Genomic DNA, 19,461 nt, shown 5'->3' with positions numbered 1-19,461 from the left:
ATCCTCTACATTTCTATATATAAATTTTCGAATTCCATTCAAATTTATTTTCATACCCATTTTTTACCATGGCTTCAAAGAGGGCTCGATTTATTTTTGGTAGGAGTTCTAGCTCGAGGGAGGAGTATGACCCGGATTTACAACTCCCGTACTGGCCAATTATCCGTATTGCTAGCCAGGAGCAAAAAGAGCGGCTATAACACCTAGTCGGGCGCGAGGTAATTCCTTCACAGTGGTTACACCGCCCTACTTTATAATCGTATGGTTTGTTTGATTTTGTTAAACGATTTTTAAATGGCATAGGCATGAGAAAATTCGTTGATATGTATTATCCTACATATCATGAATTAACTTGTGAATTCTTGTCTTCTTTGAAAGTTGTAAATAGTAGAAATGGACCGAATTTATTTTTTAGATTGAACAATAGAAATACTAGTTTAACTTATGTGGAATTTTGTAAATTGTTTGAATTAAATTCTGAACTACCATACCAATGGCATGCTGAATATAAAATGGGTGACATTTATCATGCTCATACTAGTTTGCCTACCCCCGACCTCCAACATGCTGGTACCAAACCTATTCATCACCCTATCCCAAAAATTTGGCAAAGATTTGCGGGTTTGTGTTTTTTGGGTAGGAATGAGCCCCATAACGCCAAAACTAATGAACTAGCTGTTATAGGACACTATGTGTTTGGGTTTGGGAAATTGAACATGGGTAGGTACATCATCCACCATTTGAGCAGACATGCCACAGCCAGTACCCAGTCTCGCACCCCCATTCGTATATGAGGCCTTATCACTAGAATAGCAGTGAAAAAGGCCGATTTTGTTGAGGGTGGACCCCACCAACTGACCAACTGTGGCCCGGATACCTATATGACTGCTAGGTATTTTGAGGAGTTGGGGTGGGTACGACTGGACAGTAAGAATACTCCCCACTAGTGTATTAGGACTGGGACATAGCAGCCTTTGCCCATCTTTTCCCTACCTAGTCCTGACTTGACCGCTTCTCCCCCCGGCGGGCAACCATCCTACACGTATGACCTTTTAGTTGCCAACGCTAGGGGGCAAACACCACCAGTAACACCACCAGTTCCACCACCCCAGCCTCAGCCTCAGCCCGAGGTAGCATTTTCTCCACCTCGCATGTCTCACTCCGTCCCCCATGTTGACTCTGACCCAGTTTGGGACCTTCAGAGTATAGGTCAGGCTATAGGTCGTATCGAGCATTCCCACACTGACCTTAGGAGGATGGTAGGCTCTATAGACCAGAGGTTAGGGTACCTGGAGAGGAACCAGGGTAGAGCTCTCTACCCTATGTACGATGATTATGTTCGTCGGGGCAACATTCCCGACAATGCTATTTACCCTGACTGGTTCAGCCTCCACCCCAGGGATACGATAGGGATACCACTGCCCATGACATTTATACTGACTACTTTGCCTTCCATGGATACGGCCAAGACATTCCTTTCGGGGGACCGGCGGGGGAGAGTTTTCATGCTGACTATTTTGGTGGTAGCTCTTCTGGTGCAGGTGGTGCAGGTGGCAGTGGAGGTGCAGGGTTCAAATCCATGGATGAGGATGATCGGGAAAAGCTACTGGGCTAGTTCCCGAGCCAATGAGGACATTGTCTGATTCTGGCTTGGGGGAGATTTTGGATTTGGTATCTTTCTTTTTCTCTTTTCTTTTATTTTTGATGTGTTTTCTTAGTTTAGATTTATTTCTTTCTAGGTTAGTTTTATTTCTTTCTTATATATGGAAAAAATAAAAAAAAAAGTTGAAAAATAAAAAAATCCAAAAATTCGTTCCAATGAATTATAAATCATGCTTCCCTGAGCCCCATACTTGAGAAAATTTGTTTTGATTCTTGGTATATGATGATAAATATTGTGGATTAGTTGATCATGATTTGATGTTTGATTGCCTTGAAACCTTAACATGCGTCAATTTTGCCAACTACTTGTGAATATAGTGCTTGACTAGTTGATTTGGTTAGAAATGTGTGTTAGTTCCTGGTATGTCAATGAATTTGAGTATTGGTTTGTAACTATAAGTAATGTTTATATGATTCATTATTATGCACATTGAGGAGGACGAAGGTATTTGTTCTTTTAGGTGGCCTTTAGATGATTGTAGATACATTTGTTCCCTTCTTGCTACCCATGTTGTTGCCTTGACTTTTTATTGTTTATCATCCACATTACAAGCCTATTTTTCCTCATTGGTTACTAGTCCCAAGCTTGGCGTGGGGGAGCTATTAGTGAGTGAGGTGAGGGAGTTTGTAGTGTGCTTATTATTTGCGCAATTTGGGTGGGTTTTTGAGAAGTTATTTTGTTTTTGATCATGTTTATTTTTGATGAGTTTGAAAGTAATATCTTCTTGAAAAAATGTAGCATGATGTTATGAAAAAAAAGAAGTTCAAAGAAAAAAAAAATAAGAAAAAAAAAATAAGTGAACTTCAATAGAAAAGAAAAAAAAGTGTTCAATGTTCAAATGTTCTAGTTGGAGGTTGATCAAAAGGAAGAGAAAAAAAAATAGAGCTTCTATGAAAAATTCAAGTTTGGAAAATAAAGTTTGTTTATTCACTCTACTTCTTCATTATTATATTTTTATGAGCGAAATTGTAAGTGTTGGGATTGTTTATATTGTTTGGAGTATGTTTGGTGGATGTTAGAGTTGGTTATGTAGGAGATGTTGATCATTATTTATTTTGATCATGGATTTTACTAGGAGAGCATAGCTTTTCTCTCAATTGTTCCTAAATGATTCCTACCCTTTACCCTAGCCTTACATTACAAGCTTTAAAGACCTTCCGACCTTTGTGCATAGAGTTGTATGAATGTGAAAGTGTTGTTTATCAATGCAAGTTATGATTTGACATATTTCGAGGAGACTAGTAGGTTGGGCGTTCATTGTTTTATACACACGAGAGTGTGAGTTGGGAGAGCATTGTTCACATAAAGGGGTTGGTTGGAGAGCGATCGAGTACATCTTTTACTCGCCACATAAATGAGAGTTGAGTGTGTGAGCACTAGTCTTGAATTCTATATGCTCTTGTGGTTTGTTCTATTTGACAATTGTTAGGGAAGAAGGGCAATTGGATGGATTTGATTGGTTGATTTTGAAGCATGTTTATTTGATTTACCCTGAATCGTTTGTGCTTGATTTTTACTTTTTGGGGTGAAGCATATTTATTTATTCATTGATGAGATCTTTGCTTAGGGACAAGCAAAGGTTTGGCTTGGGGGAGTTTGATGTGTCTATTTTATGTATTATTTTACCCCTGTCCCTTGGTCATAATTAGTAGTGTTTTTTTCTCTTTAGAGCCACTTTTATTACTAAATGGTGTTTTCTAGTGTTTTCGTAGATTTGGTTGACTTTTGCAGGGATTTGCACTTTTGGAGCATTTTCCCGAGATATTATGGAGCAATTACGAGCATTGGAGAAGCACGACCAGTTTTTATAGCCCAGGGCCGGTTAGAGCCATCGAACCGGTGATTAATGGCTCGGTATATGTGATATCAGGGCATTTTGACCGAGTATTCAAGACCCGAAGAGGAAACCCAGATTGGCCCGAAGAATTGGAGCTCAATCGTAGTCCAATTAGTGGCCCAAGAGAGCCGCCCGGCCAAAAAGGCTGGCGCCCGGAGGCGCGCCCGGCCGGGCAAGGGAAGCAAAGGCTGGCGCCCGCTTGGAGAAAAAAGGCGCGCCCGATCGAGCGAGGCACCGCCCGATCAGGCGCGTGTTATCGTTAGATGTTAATTATTCGACGTTTAAGTATGTTTTAGTTTAGGATTCTTACGGAGTATAAATACTTCTCCGTAAAACGAGTTTAGTACCTTTCTTTACCTTCTTTTACTCTTTATTAATTATTTCTTAGATTTTCTCTCTTTACTTAGCTTTTAGATTAGTTTTCTCTCTTATACTTTGTGCTTAACTCTATTCTTAATTCCAGATTTATTTGGTAACAATTTCTCTTCTCTTAATCTTAGTTGTTTATTTTATTCCTTTGATCATGTCTTGTTTTATTGCTTTGATTAGTTTAGTTTTTATTATGTGTGAGTAGTTCTATTTCTAGGGTTTATGGGGATCCATAAGTAATATGAAGGGGTAATTTATGGTTGTTAGTTGTCAATGCTAGATTAATTTCCTATTAATTGATTTAATGCTCTGTGACTAGATTTGCGCAGATCTTTTATGCATGAGTTTAACAATATTGATTCAAGATTCGAAAGATGAGAATTAATGTTTAGGTCTAGTTTCAATAGGCAGGTTAATTTATAAATGGTTAAGTCGAGATTCGAAAGATGAGATTTAATACCGGTGAATTAATTGTGTGATTGTAATACGTAGCGAAAGCCCCTTATGATCTGATTAATGTATGCATTGATGAATGATTATTGTGTTTTACCCTGGAATATTTTTTATTGATGAACCTATGCCCTAGATCCTTTTATTCATTGTTTTCTCCTTATTCTTAATCTTCGTAGTTTAGTTTCATATCCAAGTTTACATATTGGTTACTTTATAATTTGGATTACTTTATTTAATTAGGAATAGAAAGACTCGTTTCTCTGTGGATTCGATCCTAGTTCCCTATCTACATTAGTTAGAGGATTTAGTTATTACTTTTGATTAGGGGATACGACTTTACCCTGTCATTGGAGTATTAAAAAATTGTAAAAGAAAGATAGTGGGGTTAATAATTTATTAAAAAATAATGAATGTGAGTGAAAATATATAATAAAAAAGTAATAGTGGGTTTGAGTGAGGACCGTGAGAGGAGAGAGATATAATATTTAAAAGTATTTTTTAGTTGTTTTTTTTATTAAAAAAAAAATATAAAAGACTTACAAAGAATTGATATTTGATGTATGGAAATATTTAAAAACATTTAAAACATGTTTACTTAAAACCTTTAAAGTTCACCTGTCTCATAATTAGTCGATCACTAGGTTAGATTCCGTGCTATGCACCTCTACCATTTATCATTAGTTTAATATTGTGTCTAATTAAAAAAAATTAAATGTAATTGCAAAATAAAATAAAAGTTTTGTAATTACAAAATAAAAAGAAAATTATATCATACTAATAAATACACTTAAACTTAAGGAGTATTACATACACAAATAATAAAAATAATTATGAATTACACACATAAAAAAGTTATATATAGAAAATTATTATTGTATTATATAGTACTTGTATTAAATAAAAGAGTAATATATTTGTGGAATGTGTACAAATAAAATTAAATGTACTTACTTCATAGGAAGGGATTAATTACAGTATAATACTCCATATTAAATATTCTCTGGGAAAAACAAAATAACTTGTCACCAAAAAAAAAAAAAAAAAAAAAAAAAAAAAAAAAAAAGATTAGGAGGAAATTTTGTTAACAAATGGATAATTATTGTTAAAAATCTTATGTTGATAATCTATATGATATTTTCCTAAAGATGTGATTGTTTTTTATTTTTCGGAAAAATACACTTTAATAATCCCAACTTTGCCCAATTTACTTTAAATAATCCCAACTTTTTCTTTTGAATAGAAATAATCCCAACTTTTGATTATTCTGCAATGATCCCAACTTTCATATGCATTTTCTTTCTTCAATCCCAAACCGGTCAACAAAAGTCAACAACCCATTATTCTAGGTTACCCAACACGTGCGATTGGTTTATAAATTTTAAAAAAAAAATTAAAAGAAAAAAAATCAAAAAATCCAAAACAATTCAACCAGCCACCACGTCTATGAGCCACCAACGGTGGCCTTTCTTCCCAGCCTACCCCCGAACCACCACCTCCTCGCCCCTAGCCCAACCACCATAACACCGAAAATCGGTCCCTCCAACCCAAACCCACCTCGGAAAAAGGCGCCCCCTCCCTCCCACACCACCGAAACTGGTCGTTCCTCCCTTCCCTAAACTCAAAATCGAACTTCTCCCTTCCCTAAACCCAGAACACCGACCTTCTCCCTTCCCACACCGTTGAAATCAGCGCCCCCTCAATTCCCACACCATCGAAACCGACTTTCTTCATTCTCCCCATCTTTGAAATTCGAATCCGTCCAAAGCTCCCAAGTCCCAACATTTCTTACGGTTTCAGGGCTATGTTAATCGGGGTGGAGCCGTGGAGGTATCGAAAGTTGGTGGTGGGTGCCGAAAAACGGAAATCAGAGTCGGAAATAGGGATGGGTGGGGAGGTTGTGGCCACCGGTGGGCGGTGGTGGTCATGGCAGTTTGGGATTTGATATTTTTTTTAATTTTCTTTTTTTAAAAAAACTTATTAATTTTTTATGAACCAATAAACAAGTGATACGTGACATTTATATTTTTCTAACAAAAAACTAACCCTTTCTCAAGGTTAACGGTAAATGGGATTGAAGAAAAAAATATGAAAGTTGGGATCATTGCAGAATAAACGAAAGTTGGGATTGTATTATTTAAAGTAAATTGGGTAGGTGTAAAAGTTCGGTTTTCGGTTTGGATTATGTCCCAAACCGAAACAGAACCGAAATAATTCGGTTTTTTCTTTTTTCAATCCAAATCCACACCGAATTGAATTTCGGTCCAATCCCAACCGAACCGATTTTCAAATGTATAAACCGAATCCAATCCATACACCGAAATTTTACTTGTTTTTTTATTTTAGATCTGCGATATTATTAAGCAAAATTTATAATTGTAATGACAAAAAGATAAGATCTAATTCAGTCTTTAGATCCTTCTTCAAATTACCCAAAATAATAGAATTAAATAAATTTACATTCATTAAAAGCATATGAATATACCGTGAAAGAAAATAAATGAAACCAAGAAATTACATAAACTATTTGTGACATTCCTTGTTGTCATTCACCTCTAGCTTGCATTTACATCATCTGTGGTGTGAAAACCAAATTCTTGAGCCATGAGAGAGGATGAGATGAGACAAGAAAGAACACAGATGAGAAAAGATTGTAAGAAGGCGGATGAAAGAGAAAGGGGCATTTAGATACTTAGGGTTTCTGAGGGAGTACAAACACTGGATCTGAGGGGGTAGTGGAGTACTGAAGGAAGGTGGTGGTCAGGGCCGCAACCAGGCCTACTGCACAGGGCCCCAAACACAAAAGGGCCAATTTTTTTTTTAATAGGTTAATTTTTAAATTACCACCCAAACATGTATCCATTTTCAAAATAACTACCCGTTAAATTTTTATTTTTATTTTACCACCGCTTAAATTCAAAAACTACTCAGCTTACCACCCATTTTAAAATTCCTGTGGATTTCTCTTATGTGGGCCCCACCTAATGACTCTTAATGGTAACAGGAAGAAGATAATCAGTAGTAGTGGCAATTCAGATAACAAGCTCTTGGTTTTTTTATTTGTTTTCTTTAGGTTTTAGGTTGTCTTGTACTTAATAAACTGGTTTAAAGGGGAGGTGGAGTGAAGACATGGTTGATTGTAATGCTTAGACATAGTCGTTACTAGCCATTGGGTAGGTCCACATGTCAGAAATCCACCAAAATTTTGCAATGGGTGGTAATTTGAGTAGTTTTTTAATTTAAGAGGTGGTAAAATAAAATAAAAAATTAAACGGGTGGTTATTTTAAAAATGAATACATAATTGGGTGGTAATTTAAAAATTTTCCTTTTTAATATTAAAATTAGAACCCATGAAACTTCTCTCTTCCCTTTATTGCAGTCAACAGCTCCTAATAATGTACAGATGTACAATAATAAAATTGAAACTCTAATTAACTTCCTTCCTTTTTTTTTTGGGAAAGGGAAGTAATTAACTTCCTAGTTTTTAACGAAAAGATTTAGTTTTCCATATTTCAAAATCCAAATCTTTAACTTTCTTTAATTTCTCCATTAAAAAAAATCCCTTTAATTACTCAATAATTCCCACAAATTATTTTTTTAGTAAATGTGTCAATTTAATAAATCAGATTTTTTTTTTAATTAGTGCAATTTCTTGTATTGTAGCCTATATAATACGGAGTACTCCGTATGAAGATTGGTGGATGAATTTGCTTCAAAAAAGTGTTATAGCTTGTGTCAAAAAAAAAAATGTTATAGCTCTTTTTTGACAGGGATTTTCATTTGAATTTTTTATGGAGATGCAATTTAACAATCAAATAAAAGAGTTTAATTTATCTTTTCAAAAAAAAAAGTTTAATTTATTTTATATTTGCTTTTTTTTTTCTGGTATTATGGTGATAAGAAAGATTTGTAATCATTAAACCTACATTTTTTATTTTTTTTTTACATTAGGGCCCATTTTTAAGATTAGAACAGGGCAACTAAAATATTTAAGACGACCCTGGTGGTGGTGAGATACGGAGACGGTGGCCGGAGTGAGGTGAGGAGTGATGAAGGAGAATAAGGGTTTTGGTGAGGAACTAAGGAATGAAGGTGGAGATGTTGGGCGCAAGTCATATTAGATGGAGGAATATTAGGGTTTTACTATATATAAGTAGGGGAATTGGGCTGGAAATCTATGGGCTTAAACATTTCGGTTTGGATTTCGGTTTTCGGTTTTTTGGGACCCCAAACTGAAATAATTCGGTTTCAGTTTTTTGGAACCGAATCCAAACCGAAAACCGAAAAAACCGAATAATTCGGTTTAGTTTGGATCGGTTTTCAGTTTTTGTCCAAACCACTTTCACCCCTAAAATTGGGCAAAGTTGGGATAATTAAAGTGTATTTTTCCTTATTTTTTCTATAGTTAAAGATTTGAACAATAATTAATTTATTACAATTCAGGTTGTTATTTATATTTAAGTTTTTTTTTTTTAACCTCTTTAAACTTTGCTTATAAAAGAGTTTTTAAAAGGAAATAAAAAAAATTATTAAAAGACACACCAAGGTAAAAAATATTTTCTTGTCAAAAAAAATAAAAAATAAAAAATATTTAAGTCAACTTTTTATATTTATTGATTGATGATTATTGATGATATAAAGACCCCGCCGATTTATTTATAAGACGGATCTAACCCATACGGCGGGTCATGGGTTTCAAAGGCCTCCGTTCTTATTTCCTACCTCTCTCAGACTCTCAGTTATTCGTTGAAGCGCACTCAACGTTCTCCATTGAAGCGTACTCAACGTTCTCCATTGAATCTTATCCTTGTATCCCCCATTGAAGCAGCTTCTAAGGTAACTTGTTTGTTGTTGTCATCATCACATCAATTTCACAATCTAGGGTTTATATTTTAATTTAATTATCAGTGCTTTAAGTTTAGGGTTCGTAAATTCTTAAATTATGAAACATCATATCCAAAAGATAAGAAATTTATGAGGGTTCTTTGATTATTGAATCAAATATCCCTAAAATTATGTATTTTTCGAGATAATTCAATATGAAATCAAATCTCTTTACTCTGGATTTTGGTTTTGTGCAGAGTGAATCTTCGGGTGGATCTATGGACACATATACTCGGGCTATGCAAAGAGCCGAGCTGAAGCGGAAACTTTCAGCTGGACCTGCGATTGGTGAATTGTATGTCTCAACCCTTGTGTTTGTTTGACTGAATGACTTAAAATTCTAATATGATAGATACTATCATAGGTTATGCTAGGTTTAGGATTTCAATGTGATAGGCCCTTTTATTATTATCGGTGAAATTTAAATGTAGGGATCAGTCCTCTGTTTGGATTTCATAGGTAGGAAGGGAAGGGAAGGGAAATGTGAGGATTCATATTTCTCCTTTTTACAGTGTGTTGGATAGTGAAGAATGATTAGTTTGCCTTCCAAATCTTTCAATTGTTGGAGAGATTAAGTGTTTGGTTATAGAAAAGGGAAAGAAAAGAAAGGGGAGGAGAAGAGGAGGGGAGGGAAAGGAAGAATGGTGAGTTTTACTTCCAAATCTCTTCATTGTTGGAAGGATCAATTTCATACAATTTAATCCCTCCATATCTCTCCCCTCCAATTCCATTCCTTTCTCATTTGTTATCCAAATGAAAAAAAAAAAACTCAATCTCTCCATTTCCCTTCCCTTCCCTTCCTTTCCCTCCATTTCCTTCAATCCGAACACACCGTAAATTTTTTAGAATTTAATCCATCAACTTCTTTTTCCTTCAATCTCCTTCCTTACTCAATTGCTATCCAAATGAAAGATACTTACAATATGTTTGGATAAAGAAAGGGGAAGGAAAAGAAAGGGAGGGGAGGGAAGAATGGTGAGTTTTCCTTCCAAATCTCTCCATTGTTGGAGGGATCAATTTCCTACAATTTAATCCCTCTATTTCTCTCCCCTCCAATTTCCTTCCTTCCTCATTTGTTATTCAAATGAAAGATACCTCATCTCTCCATTTCCTTTCCCTTCCTTTTTTTTCCTTATATCCAAACACACCATTAATTCCTCTTCCCCCCCCCCCTTTGTTTTTCCTCTGTTTCCTTTCCCTCCTACATAGTTATCCAAACAAAGACACATCAAAAATGCAATAATGATATTATTTTTATTCTTTTCGCTTTGTTTGGGTAGCAAAGAAGGAAGGAAAGGAAGGGGAGAGAAAATGGAGGAAGGGAATGGAAAAGATAGGAAGAGGGAGGTGAGCTCTATTTTCTCTCCAAATCTCTCCAATTTTGGAGGGATTATGCTTATTAAAGAGAGGGAAAATGGCTCCCTCCCTTCCCCCAATCCTTTACCCAAACAAGAGAATTTGTCCCCCTCCTTTTCTCTTCTCTTCTTTTCCTTCCATTTCTTTCTATCCAAACAAAGTGGAACTTGTATATATGTTACAATACTGTAAGTTCTACCCTATGCCATTATGCATTGATAGACTCCAACTTTTTATTATATCTGCTCGTATGTTACATAAGTAAGACACAACTAGTAAGCTAGTTTTAACTAGATAGTTTCATTATGTAGACGTTTGCCTCTAATCACCTAAAATGCAATGCACATTTTTGATTGGAAACTAGACCCCTAATTCATCTTTTAGACTCTGTTCCTATGTTTGACAACTAAAGCAACCTAATGTTACATTATGTCTTCTCTTTATTCATGACACTAACTCTTGCATCTTCTCTTGTGTTCTACCTTGAGCTCGTGTTATTTGTCGTCAAAACCATTAGTTAGTTCTTTAGTTTTTGGTTGGTTGTTTCTGGGATTATAATGTTGATTTAGGTTTTAAGCTCAGATGTTTTATTACAGCAGCAACTTTTGACCCTTTCAATTATCAATTGATTTCCTCCCTTTCCACCATTTAGGTTAACTCTACCGTATAATATGAAGTGCAAAGGATGTACCTCTGTTATTGCCGCGGGTGTGAAGTTGAATTATGAGCGAGAAAGAGTTGACTCTTATATTGCATTTTGTATTGATCTTCGTGATTTTTTTGTGTGACCATTTATTTGAGTTTTGCTTATAGTCTACTTTGATCAGGTATGGAGATTTACTGTGAAGTGCCCTTGTTGTGGATTTGAAATTGTTATCGAGACCTGTTACTGCAGTCCATGGTACATAATTGTCAAGGGAGCTGAGGGAACTCCTAAGCTAGGTTGGAAACTACCTTCAGAAAGATGGTCAAGGTTGATAAAGCCACCTCGGCTTGCTGGGTGTAAAGCCAAGAAGAGATATCATGTTGCTAAAGAAAACAATGCATAAGATCATCGTCAGGACTGTTGGGTCCTGATTGCATAAAACCAGTAATTTCCAATATCATGCTTTTGCACTCTTTGTCCTAAACATTGTGTGAGGGGTTTGTTATATTTGTCACTATTATAATAGACTATGTAAATGGGTAAGCCCTTTTGGGAACAAAAGGGTATATGTGAACTTTTTGTACTTTGTTCTCTTTAGCCATGCTCCTCTGCTATAGTAAAGATGTGAACTTTTTGTACTTTGTTCTCTTTAGCCATGCTCCTCTGCTATAGTAAAGAGTGAATCATAGTTATGTTTTACGTTCTTATTTCGTCGTTGCAATGGTTCGATGTTTGCACTATTGACACTTCCACTTTGACTCAATGGAATGATTTATACTTGGAAAAATATAGTCATGTGATGATTTCTTGTTGGATTCAATGGAAAAAAAAAAATAGAGTAATTTTTACAATAGTAACATTATTCACCTATTTTTCATTATTTAACTAGTATTCAATTTCTTATCCCTTCATAAGTTCATAGCATAGTAGTTCGCTCTTCTGCAAGAACTTGGTTACTATTATCATCTTAGTAATAATTACTCTGTATTAACATTAATATAGAGAGAAATTTAGATGAGAGAAGTTCTCATGGCCTTGAAGCCCCTTGCCCTTTCCAATAGATTTTTCCTTCAACATTCCATACCATAAGCAATTCAATGGTTGTTCATTCCAGTTTTTTCTTCCATGATTCTATATCAATATCTCAATTGTTTTCTTGTCAAAAAAAAAAAAAAAAAAAAAAAAAAAAAAAAAAAAAAAAAAAAAAAGAAAACTTATTCGGTTATATTTGCACCATTTCTAATCTACTGCTCACAACCTACCCACAACACAAAAATGCAGCAACTACTAACAAAGTACTACGTAGCAACTACAGCCAAATTACCCATCTTCTGAAATGCTCAAAATTCAATTATAAAAGTATCAATATACCTTAAAATTTCTCAATTGAAGAATAGTAGGCAACACCTTCACTTTATTAAGGTTAAAATTATAATGAAAATATGGAAATTTGCTCCACATCAAGATGAAAACCCAGTAATAGATTCTGCTTCAAACAAGATTGATGAGAAAGCAAAGAATAATGATATTTTTTAGTCATCTTAAAATCCAATTTAGACTAACCAAATTGTTTCAGTTTAGCAATCGTTAGTTCCTACAAACGCCTGTACGGTGCATTGTACAGTTGTTTGAAGGAAAGCACATGATATAGAAAAGTAATGGACATATATTTATAGTGAAAAGAACATACTATCAAAATATAATGAAGATATACCTAGAGTGAAAAGAAACATATTTGCACCAAAAAAGAGTGAAAAAAACATATGTCTATCTTCTTTCATTGCCAGTGTAATGTACTTTTATTTGTAACATAATATTCATTGCTTATTGTGAAATATTCATTGAATTTTGTCTTCAAATTATGGTCGGTATACATAAATTATGTTCATTGCATAATATTTTTTTTTTTACTTTTACCACCAAATCCTTATTCTAAATATTATTGATCACGTCTAGCAACAGATAATTACGACTCACAATAATGAATTAATTATCTCCATTGTTTGATCCATTAATATATCTAGTAATTGCACTTGATGAAGACACATTTCCTTCACAATTCATAGCAATGAGTTCAAATAACTCTCCCCCGTGTCCTCTAATCATCCCTCCATGCAGCAGCCTCTCCCGGGTTGCCTTTAATTAGTTATTTATTAAATGCCACAATTAACTTTTTAAAATGGTCAAAATTAGAGATAGTTTTCAATAAGATAAGAGCTTTTCAAAAAGCTTTTTACCAAACAAGGCCAAAATATACATTAAGACAATTCAAACAAGATCTCTTGTAACTTTTTATCGTATCTAATAATCACAAAAGCAAGTCAAAATGTAGTGTTTGATAGTGTAAAAGTCAAATGGTATCAACTAAAAAAATGGAACAAGTATAAATCTGTAGAAATTTGTTCAAATATTCAACCTTTTCTATCAAGACATCACAAATTACTAGGGTATATCTTATGAACTCTCCAGAAGATATAGAGAGAACGAAGCATCAGAAATAAATTTTGGTGGTTGGGAATGTGAGTAAATGAAGAGAGAAGGGGGGAATTGGAAGATAAAAGGAGGGAATAATTAGATTAGGTGAATCTGATTAGTTAGGTTAAATTAGATTAGGTTATAATAAGGGTATTGATTTAAAAAAAAATTAAGTAAGGGCAAAATTGTAATTTCGCCCTTATTTTTTTTTACTAAAAATAGAAAGAAAATGAAAAGTTGCACATAACCCCGAGCGGACAAAAATAGCAAAAGTTACACATAACTATTAACGGAGGTAATATAAAGCATTCCAAGACAATCCATAACAAATAATCCAACATTTTCAAAAATTTATTGCCTCGCACCAAAACTTAGCAAGAACACCAGATAGGCGGAGACTCATATAGTCATATGATGTATGGAAAATTAGCAATCTCCTGTTCCTCTCTGCCTTACTGTATGCTTCATTATTCAAAAAGAGACATAGGTCCCTGGTATATACAACATTTTAAGAGAAGCATCTCTTAAATACAACCCAAAAGAAAAAGAACTATAATGTAAGTATTTGATGCAAGAGATCCACCTTTCGATCAAGTAAACCTGTAGATTGTGCCAGAAGTTAAATGTCATTGAAGCGATATCAAACTCTGAGTGTGAAGCAACTTCAAGCAAAGCTTGCACCATCATCATTGACTCATCCAAACCTAGGAGAGTATTTAAGAGGTAAGTTTATGAAAACAGAACAGAGCAACCTGCAATCAAAAATAAGTCCATGTCCCAAAGTCTGCTGTCTAGGTAAGCGTAAGCTTGCAGGTACATCCAAGACGTTATTAAAGACACACAAGGCTTGCCTTTTTTGCCTGCCATATGGCCTCCATTCAATCTAATTACATAATATTATAGATAAATACCTACACCTCAGGGCCCTCACCCTGAAAAAACACTCGAAAACAAGGAGACTTTAGGGCAAGGGACCAGAACTCACTTCCGCTCATCTTGTAGCTTGTCTCTTTGCCCCTTGGAGATGATATGACTGATTAATGTTGCTTTCAAGCGCTGCTAATTTAGCTTTTCGGGATATAATAAAATCGTTTATATCCCTGAGCTGAGCATTAAGGTTATCAAATTCACCCTGGAGCTTCTGTTCCTGTAGATATCACAAGCCAAGAGTCCAAGACAGCAGAAAGAATAAACTCCAAATTCAAAAGAAGCTGATAATAGAGCAAAAAAGTATTTTCGGCAAATCAAATGTATACAGTTCACAATGCAACGTAAAAATTGAGCACACCATAATTTCAAGGCTAAACAAGATAAAGTGGCACGTTCTAGCAATGCAGTGCTTGATCAGAATTAAGGTTTCTTTTTACCTTCATAATTGCCATAAAAGATGACAGCATTTTCAATGAACCAATATATAAATTATAGAAACCAAGTTGTATCTCAACAATAAGCCTTACAAACATATGCAAAGAAGCAGACCATATGCTTCCACCAGAACCAGCATACCAGAAGGTCACTGCTGACAGAAGACAATATATATTCCGATTATTCCCATACTTCATGGTTTCTATTCAGTTAAAGCTGCAATGCTTTATAGTTTCTTCTCCACTTAACAGCATGATTCCCCTCTAGGATTCTATTTACACGACTTTCTAACAGTCATTTGTAACAATCAATTGCCAGTGTCTCGGATGGGCATTTGGTAGTAAAGACTCCTTTTTTTTTTTAATTCAGGCATAATGCATAAAGTACACCAACCAAAGTAAGGTATAATCGAACAGCTGAAGATAATGCCTATTGGTATACTTTGGTTGAAGATTGCTAATACAATAAGGCATAATCGAACAGCTGAAGATGCTCACTCCATCTTCTTTCTCTAACAACAGAGCAGCACATGAGCACAAAATCCAAACAATGCTTGAGTTGAACAATCAATATATGAGGAGGTTAGTTATTGGATTGGACAGACGAAAAGGACTAAATTACAACAAACAGATGCATATTATTGTACTCAAATCATTATTTAACAATCAAAATAAAATGTCTTACCACAAGATAATCCAATCTACCTCTGTCCCCACCCCCACCCCCTTATCAATCCATATATATAATTGCTAACCATTCCGCTGCCAGACAATTGCCACTGCTTGCTTCCAAGCTGGAAATTAACCAAAAGTAAAGCAAGTTCCAGACCCAACATCCAATGGTACAAAGCTGCAAGACACCATTTTTTTTCCAAGCATGCTTGGTTTGAGGAAAATGTATTATTAGGGTAATAAAAGTCAGACTAAGCAAAATAAAAGTGAATATAGGGAAGGACGAGATAGTAATGGTGTGACTGTAAGGAATATTATTAGTGATGGTGTGGTATGAAGTGAAGAAAGGAGAAATAATAGTTACACTAGGGGGAGGGTGGGGTAACTATTACCCTCATTGTGAGGGTAATAATTCCTCTATCTCTCTCCTTTCCTCATGGCACAACTACCTTACTTCATTTGTAAACACCTTACCTGCTATACCACCACCTCTAATTACTTATGTTTTTCAAGTTTGATTTTTATTACCCCTTAATATATTACCCCCATTCCAAGTGTGGTCTCAATTTATTTTTTTCCCTCTCCGCTAGTAGTCTAGTATTGTCATTCCTATCGTGTATCCCTATCCCCTATTCAATCCATTAGCGTTACTCCCAATCTCCCATGGTTCTGGACAGATCAGAGAAACCGTGAAAACTTGCTTGAAATTTAAGTGATATACAAAGGCACACCAATTTTATTTGAACACAAAATTCTTCTCATTAACAAGATTTATGTTAATTACTCCCTCTATCCCAAATTAGTTCGAACACTTACCACTGCAAATACTCCCTCAGTTTATCACAACAAAGAGTTATAGGAGATAACTTGTCATTGAAGAATCTATTGTTATTATGAATAGTAAAGTGTATAAGAGTAGATGGGAATGCAATCAAGACAAAATCATTATAGAGCAGAATATATGTTCCAAGATTTTTTATTTTATTTTTTATTTATTAAAGAACGTTCAAGATTATTATAAACTAAAGCAATAAGGTAAGTTTTCCAAAATGGAGGTCACGCAATGGGATAGGAGACTCGGCCTTATAAATAATGAATAGCAATCATTGCAAGTACCAAGGATTTTCCCACATTACCTCTTGAGTTAAATCTAAGTGCATTGAATTATTGGATGGCTAAGACTACATAAAGTTAATATTAGTTTTCTTTATAAAGCCAGCTAGCATAAAATCTGCAATGTATTACCTGTAACTGGTTTGAAGAAAGAACTCGCTCAAGTTCATCTATTTCCTTTTGAAGCCACTGATTACGAGCTGAATTACTAGGAAACTGAGTGGCCCGACCTTGATTCTGATAAAGGATACTGAAGTTCTTTTCACGCTCCATTATCTTGCAAGTTACAAAAGGGGAGAAAAGTAATCCAATCAGTTATGTCATAGTGCCATTCATCTCCGGCATCATATAAAGGCTTAATATCCAAGGCCTTTAATCATACCCTTTAGTCATCTCATTCTCCTGCATCTTTTAGGCACATATGATGGCTTAATTACTTTAATCTCATAAGTTGACTCCAAGTTTTAAACAATAAAACAGTCAACCCTCTACAACCTTGGCACGTTAACTTCTGGAAATTCTCTCTTTCAAGTCTCTGCAATCAAGCTCAAGTTGTGTCTTCCTTTTAATTGCTTCTGTACGACAATTCTCAACTGCCACTAAGTTGTGTCTTACTTTTAATTGCTTCTGCATGACAATTTTCAGCTGCCACTTTCTTCTTTCTCAACACTTGAAGCTCTTTGGAAAGCCCTTTCAAATCCTTGTCTAAGACCTTGCATTTTTCTTCAGACTCCAGAACAGTGTTGTAAGTTGAAGTCGACTTATCAGAAACTTTGTCCCGCTCTTCTTCAACCTGAAAAGGAGCATACATTTAACAGACCCAGCAATAATCAAATTTAGAAATGAGAAACAACCAAACAATAATAGAAGGATTAGATGAGAAAAGGTCTTTGTATTCAAACTCATACAAAACTGTATATTGACGACAATAATTCATCATCACACACCAATACATCATCGAAGAAGTGAATTATTTTCTCAGTTTTAACAGGATTATAAACTATTGATACCATCACAACAACAATTTTCTCAAATATTAATTACATCCATTACATGTGTACAATGTTGATCAAATTACTATTGTGTATCCTTGTCATATATCTACTTCAGGCAAAATGCTGACCTTTGCTAACTTTTGTCGAGCATATCTTGGAGCTCCTTATCATAGATGGTGTACTCCAGGGATTATCTCTGCCTGTCAAGCTGCTGATATTTTCTCAGATCCTCACTCTCCTCATCCAGCTCCTTCAACCGCTTATCCAAGTATTTGTCTACTTAAATAATCTGTTTTTGTTTATTACCCGTCTACCCGATAGCCAGAGGTAAAATCTCAAAGAATTGGCAACATGGACAAATCAAATCAAAAGAGACATGACGCTTACTAAAGCAATTGACTTCCTCAAGCCTAAACCTGAGATGAGAAACAAGGTTACATGCTTATGGAAATTACACATATTATATATGAAAAATAGAGTAACAATTTTGAATCACAGAAGATCTAAAAGCTACAATTTTGTTACATGCTTCTATTTTTTCTCCAGATTTAGGGGGCCCCAATTGCACTTCTATAACATCAATCTACCTAGGTCCACATGAAGATGATAATTTCTGCTTCTAGCACCTGAATGCCTCAGGTATTACCTCATCATGCCATCTTTATCATACAATGGACAGTTATGCTAAAGGTGATTCATTCAGTTGTGACTTACCAGATTCATGTACGATTTTCAAACTCTCTCGCCGCCTCTCCTCATAAACTTGAGCAGATCTAGTCATTCTGCGTCCTTCATAAGTGTCAATGATGCAATCTACAGAACAGCCAGTTCAGAAAGTAATATCAAGCCACTGTAAAGAGATAAATTTTCTGGCTTGTTTTAACCTTTACATAAACATATTAGCACAGGACAAGCAAGTCGACAGTCACCTTTCCTTGCCGTACAGCATAGTATGGATTTGAGCAAGAAAATCCTGCACTTTCTAGAAGGTTCATGACCTCTGTCTTCCTATACACAACAGTATAACATTTAATTCAACAAGGATTAACAAAATCGGCGAAAGGGCAATGAAACATATAAGGAAATGAAACAAGGAGATACTGTAAATAGGATGTGTTCTCGTGTGATATGTTTTCCATCCAAAAAGTATTCATATTGTCCACCGCAAGCGGACTTCATCTTTATCAACCTGGAGAAGGGTAAAACAATGGGCAAATTTATGAACCAGCATCCACTAATGAGCTTAAGTATAATGTAACGGCTCAAAAAATGTGTTCATGGATGATGAATTTCAATCCACACCCCTGGCCAAAAAAAGTGCAGAGCCAAGTGAGGAAGAGTTACGAGATATGCAGATCACTTGAATGTAGTAGTTGTAAGAAGCACCAACAAATACTACATATTTCTACTGGACTGAGCACAACATGCAGGCTAAGCAAGTTCAACTAACAGCAATATTCTAATTAGCCATCCAATGATTGTATTTTCCACCAGAAAAAGCCTTCATACACTACCATAGAACCACAATACATACACCTCGATCTTACCCAACTCAAACTATTGCATTTCAGAAATTGATGTCATAGCCCACCAACAAAGTGCAAGCTGCACAGATTAATAACTTATGCACTGCTTT

At 35.2% G+C, this 19,461-nt stretch overlaps 1 protein-coding gene across 3 annotated transcripts; it reads left to right on the top strand.

The window, feature by feature from the left end:
* Window positions 1-8,738: 8,738 nt before the first annotated feature.
* LOC110683829 (coiled-coil domain-containing protein 130-like) lies at window positions 8,739-11,993 on the top strand. 3 transcript variants are annotated; one of them, XM_021860243.1, is made up of 4 exons: window positions 8,928-9,156; window positions 9,402-9,499; window positions 11,213-11,297; window positions 11,388-11,993. In XM_021860243.1, the coding sequence occupies exons 2-4, from the start codon at window positions 9,423-9,425 to the stop codon at window positions 11,607-11,609; spliced, it is 384 nt and encodes a 127-aa protein (XP_021715935.1). In that variant the 5' UTR covers window positions 8,928-9,156; window positions 9,402-9,422; the 3' UTR covers window positions 11,610-11,993. The 3 variants fall into 3 exon arrangements, 1 of the variants encoding a protein (XP_021715935.1); XR_002503689.1 differs by lacking the exon at window positions 11,213-11,297 and having other exon boundaries at window positions 8,739-9,156; window positions 11,374-11,993; XR_002503688.1 differs by lacking the exon at window positions 11,213-11,297 and having other exon boundaries at window positions 8,964-9,156.
* The last annotated feature ends 7,468 nt before the right edge of the window (window positions 11,994-19,461 follow it).

This window comes from Chenopodium quinoa, unplaced genomic scaffold (genome assembly GCF_001683475.1).
Source record: "Chenopodium quinoa cultivar QQ74 unplaced genomic scaffold, ASM168347v1, whole genome shotgun sequence".
Lineage (NCBI taxonomy): Eukaryota > Viridiplantae > Streptophyta > Magnoliopsida > Caryophyllales > Amaranthaceae > Chenopodium > Chenopodium quinoa.
The sequence above is the reverse complement of the archived record's forward strand: the minus strand, read 5'-3'. Positions and strand labels throughout refer to the sequence as shown.

What these genes read in the sequence shown, in the direction of transcription:
- LOC110683829 (XM_021860243.1), top strand. Translation starts at nt 9,423, where the DNA reads ATGGACACATATACTCGGGCTATGCAAAGAGCCGAGCTGAAGCGGAAA. An exon ending in GGACCTGCGATTGGTGAATT is followed by an intron (nt 9,500 to 11,212) that starts GTATGTCTCAAC and finishes TCCACCATTTAG; the next exon opens with GTTAACTCTACCGTATAATA. An exon ending in TGAATTATGAGCGAGAAAGA is followed by an intron (nt 11,298 to 11,387) that starts GTTGACTCTTAT and finishes TACTTTGATCAG; the next exon opens with GTATGGAGATTTACTGTGAA.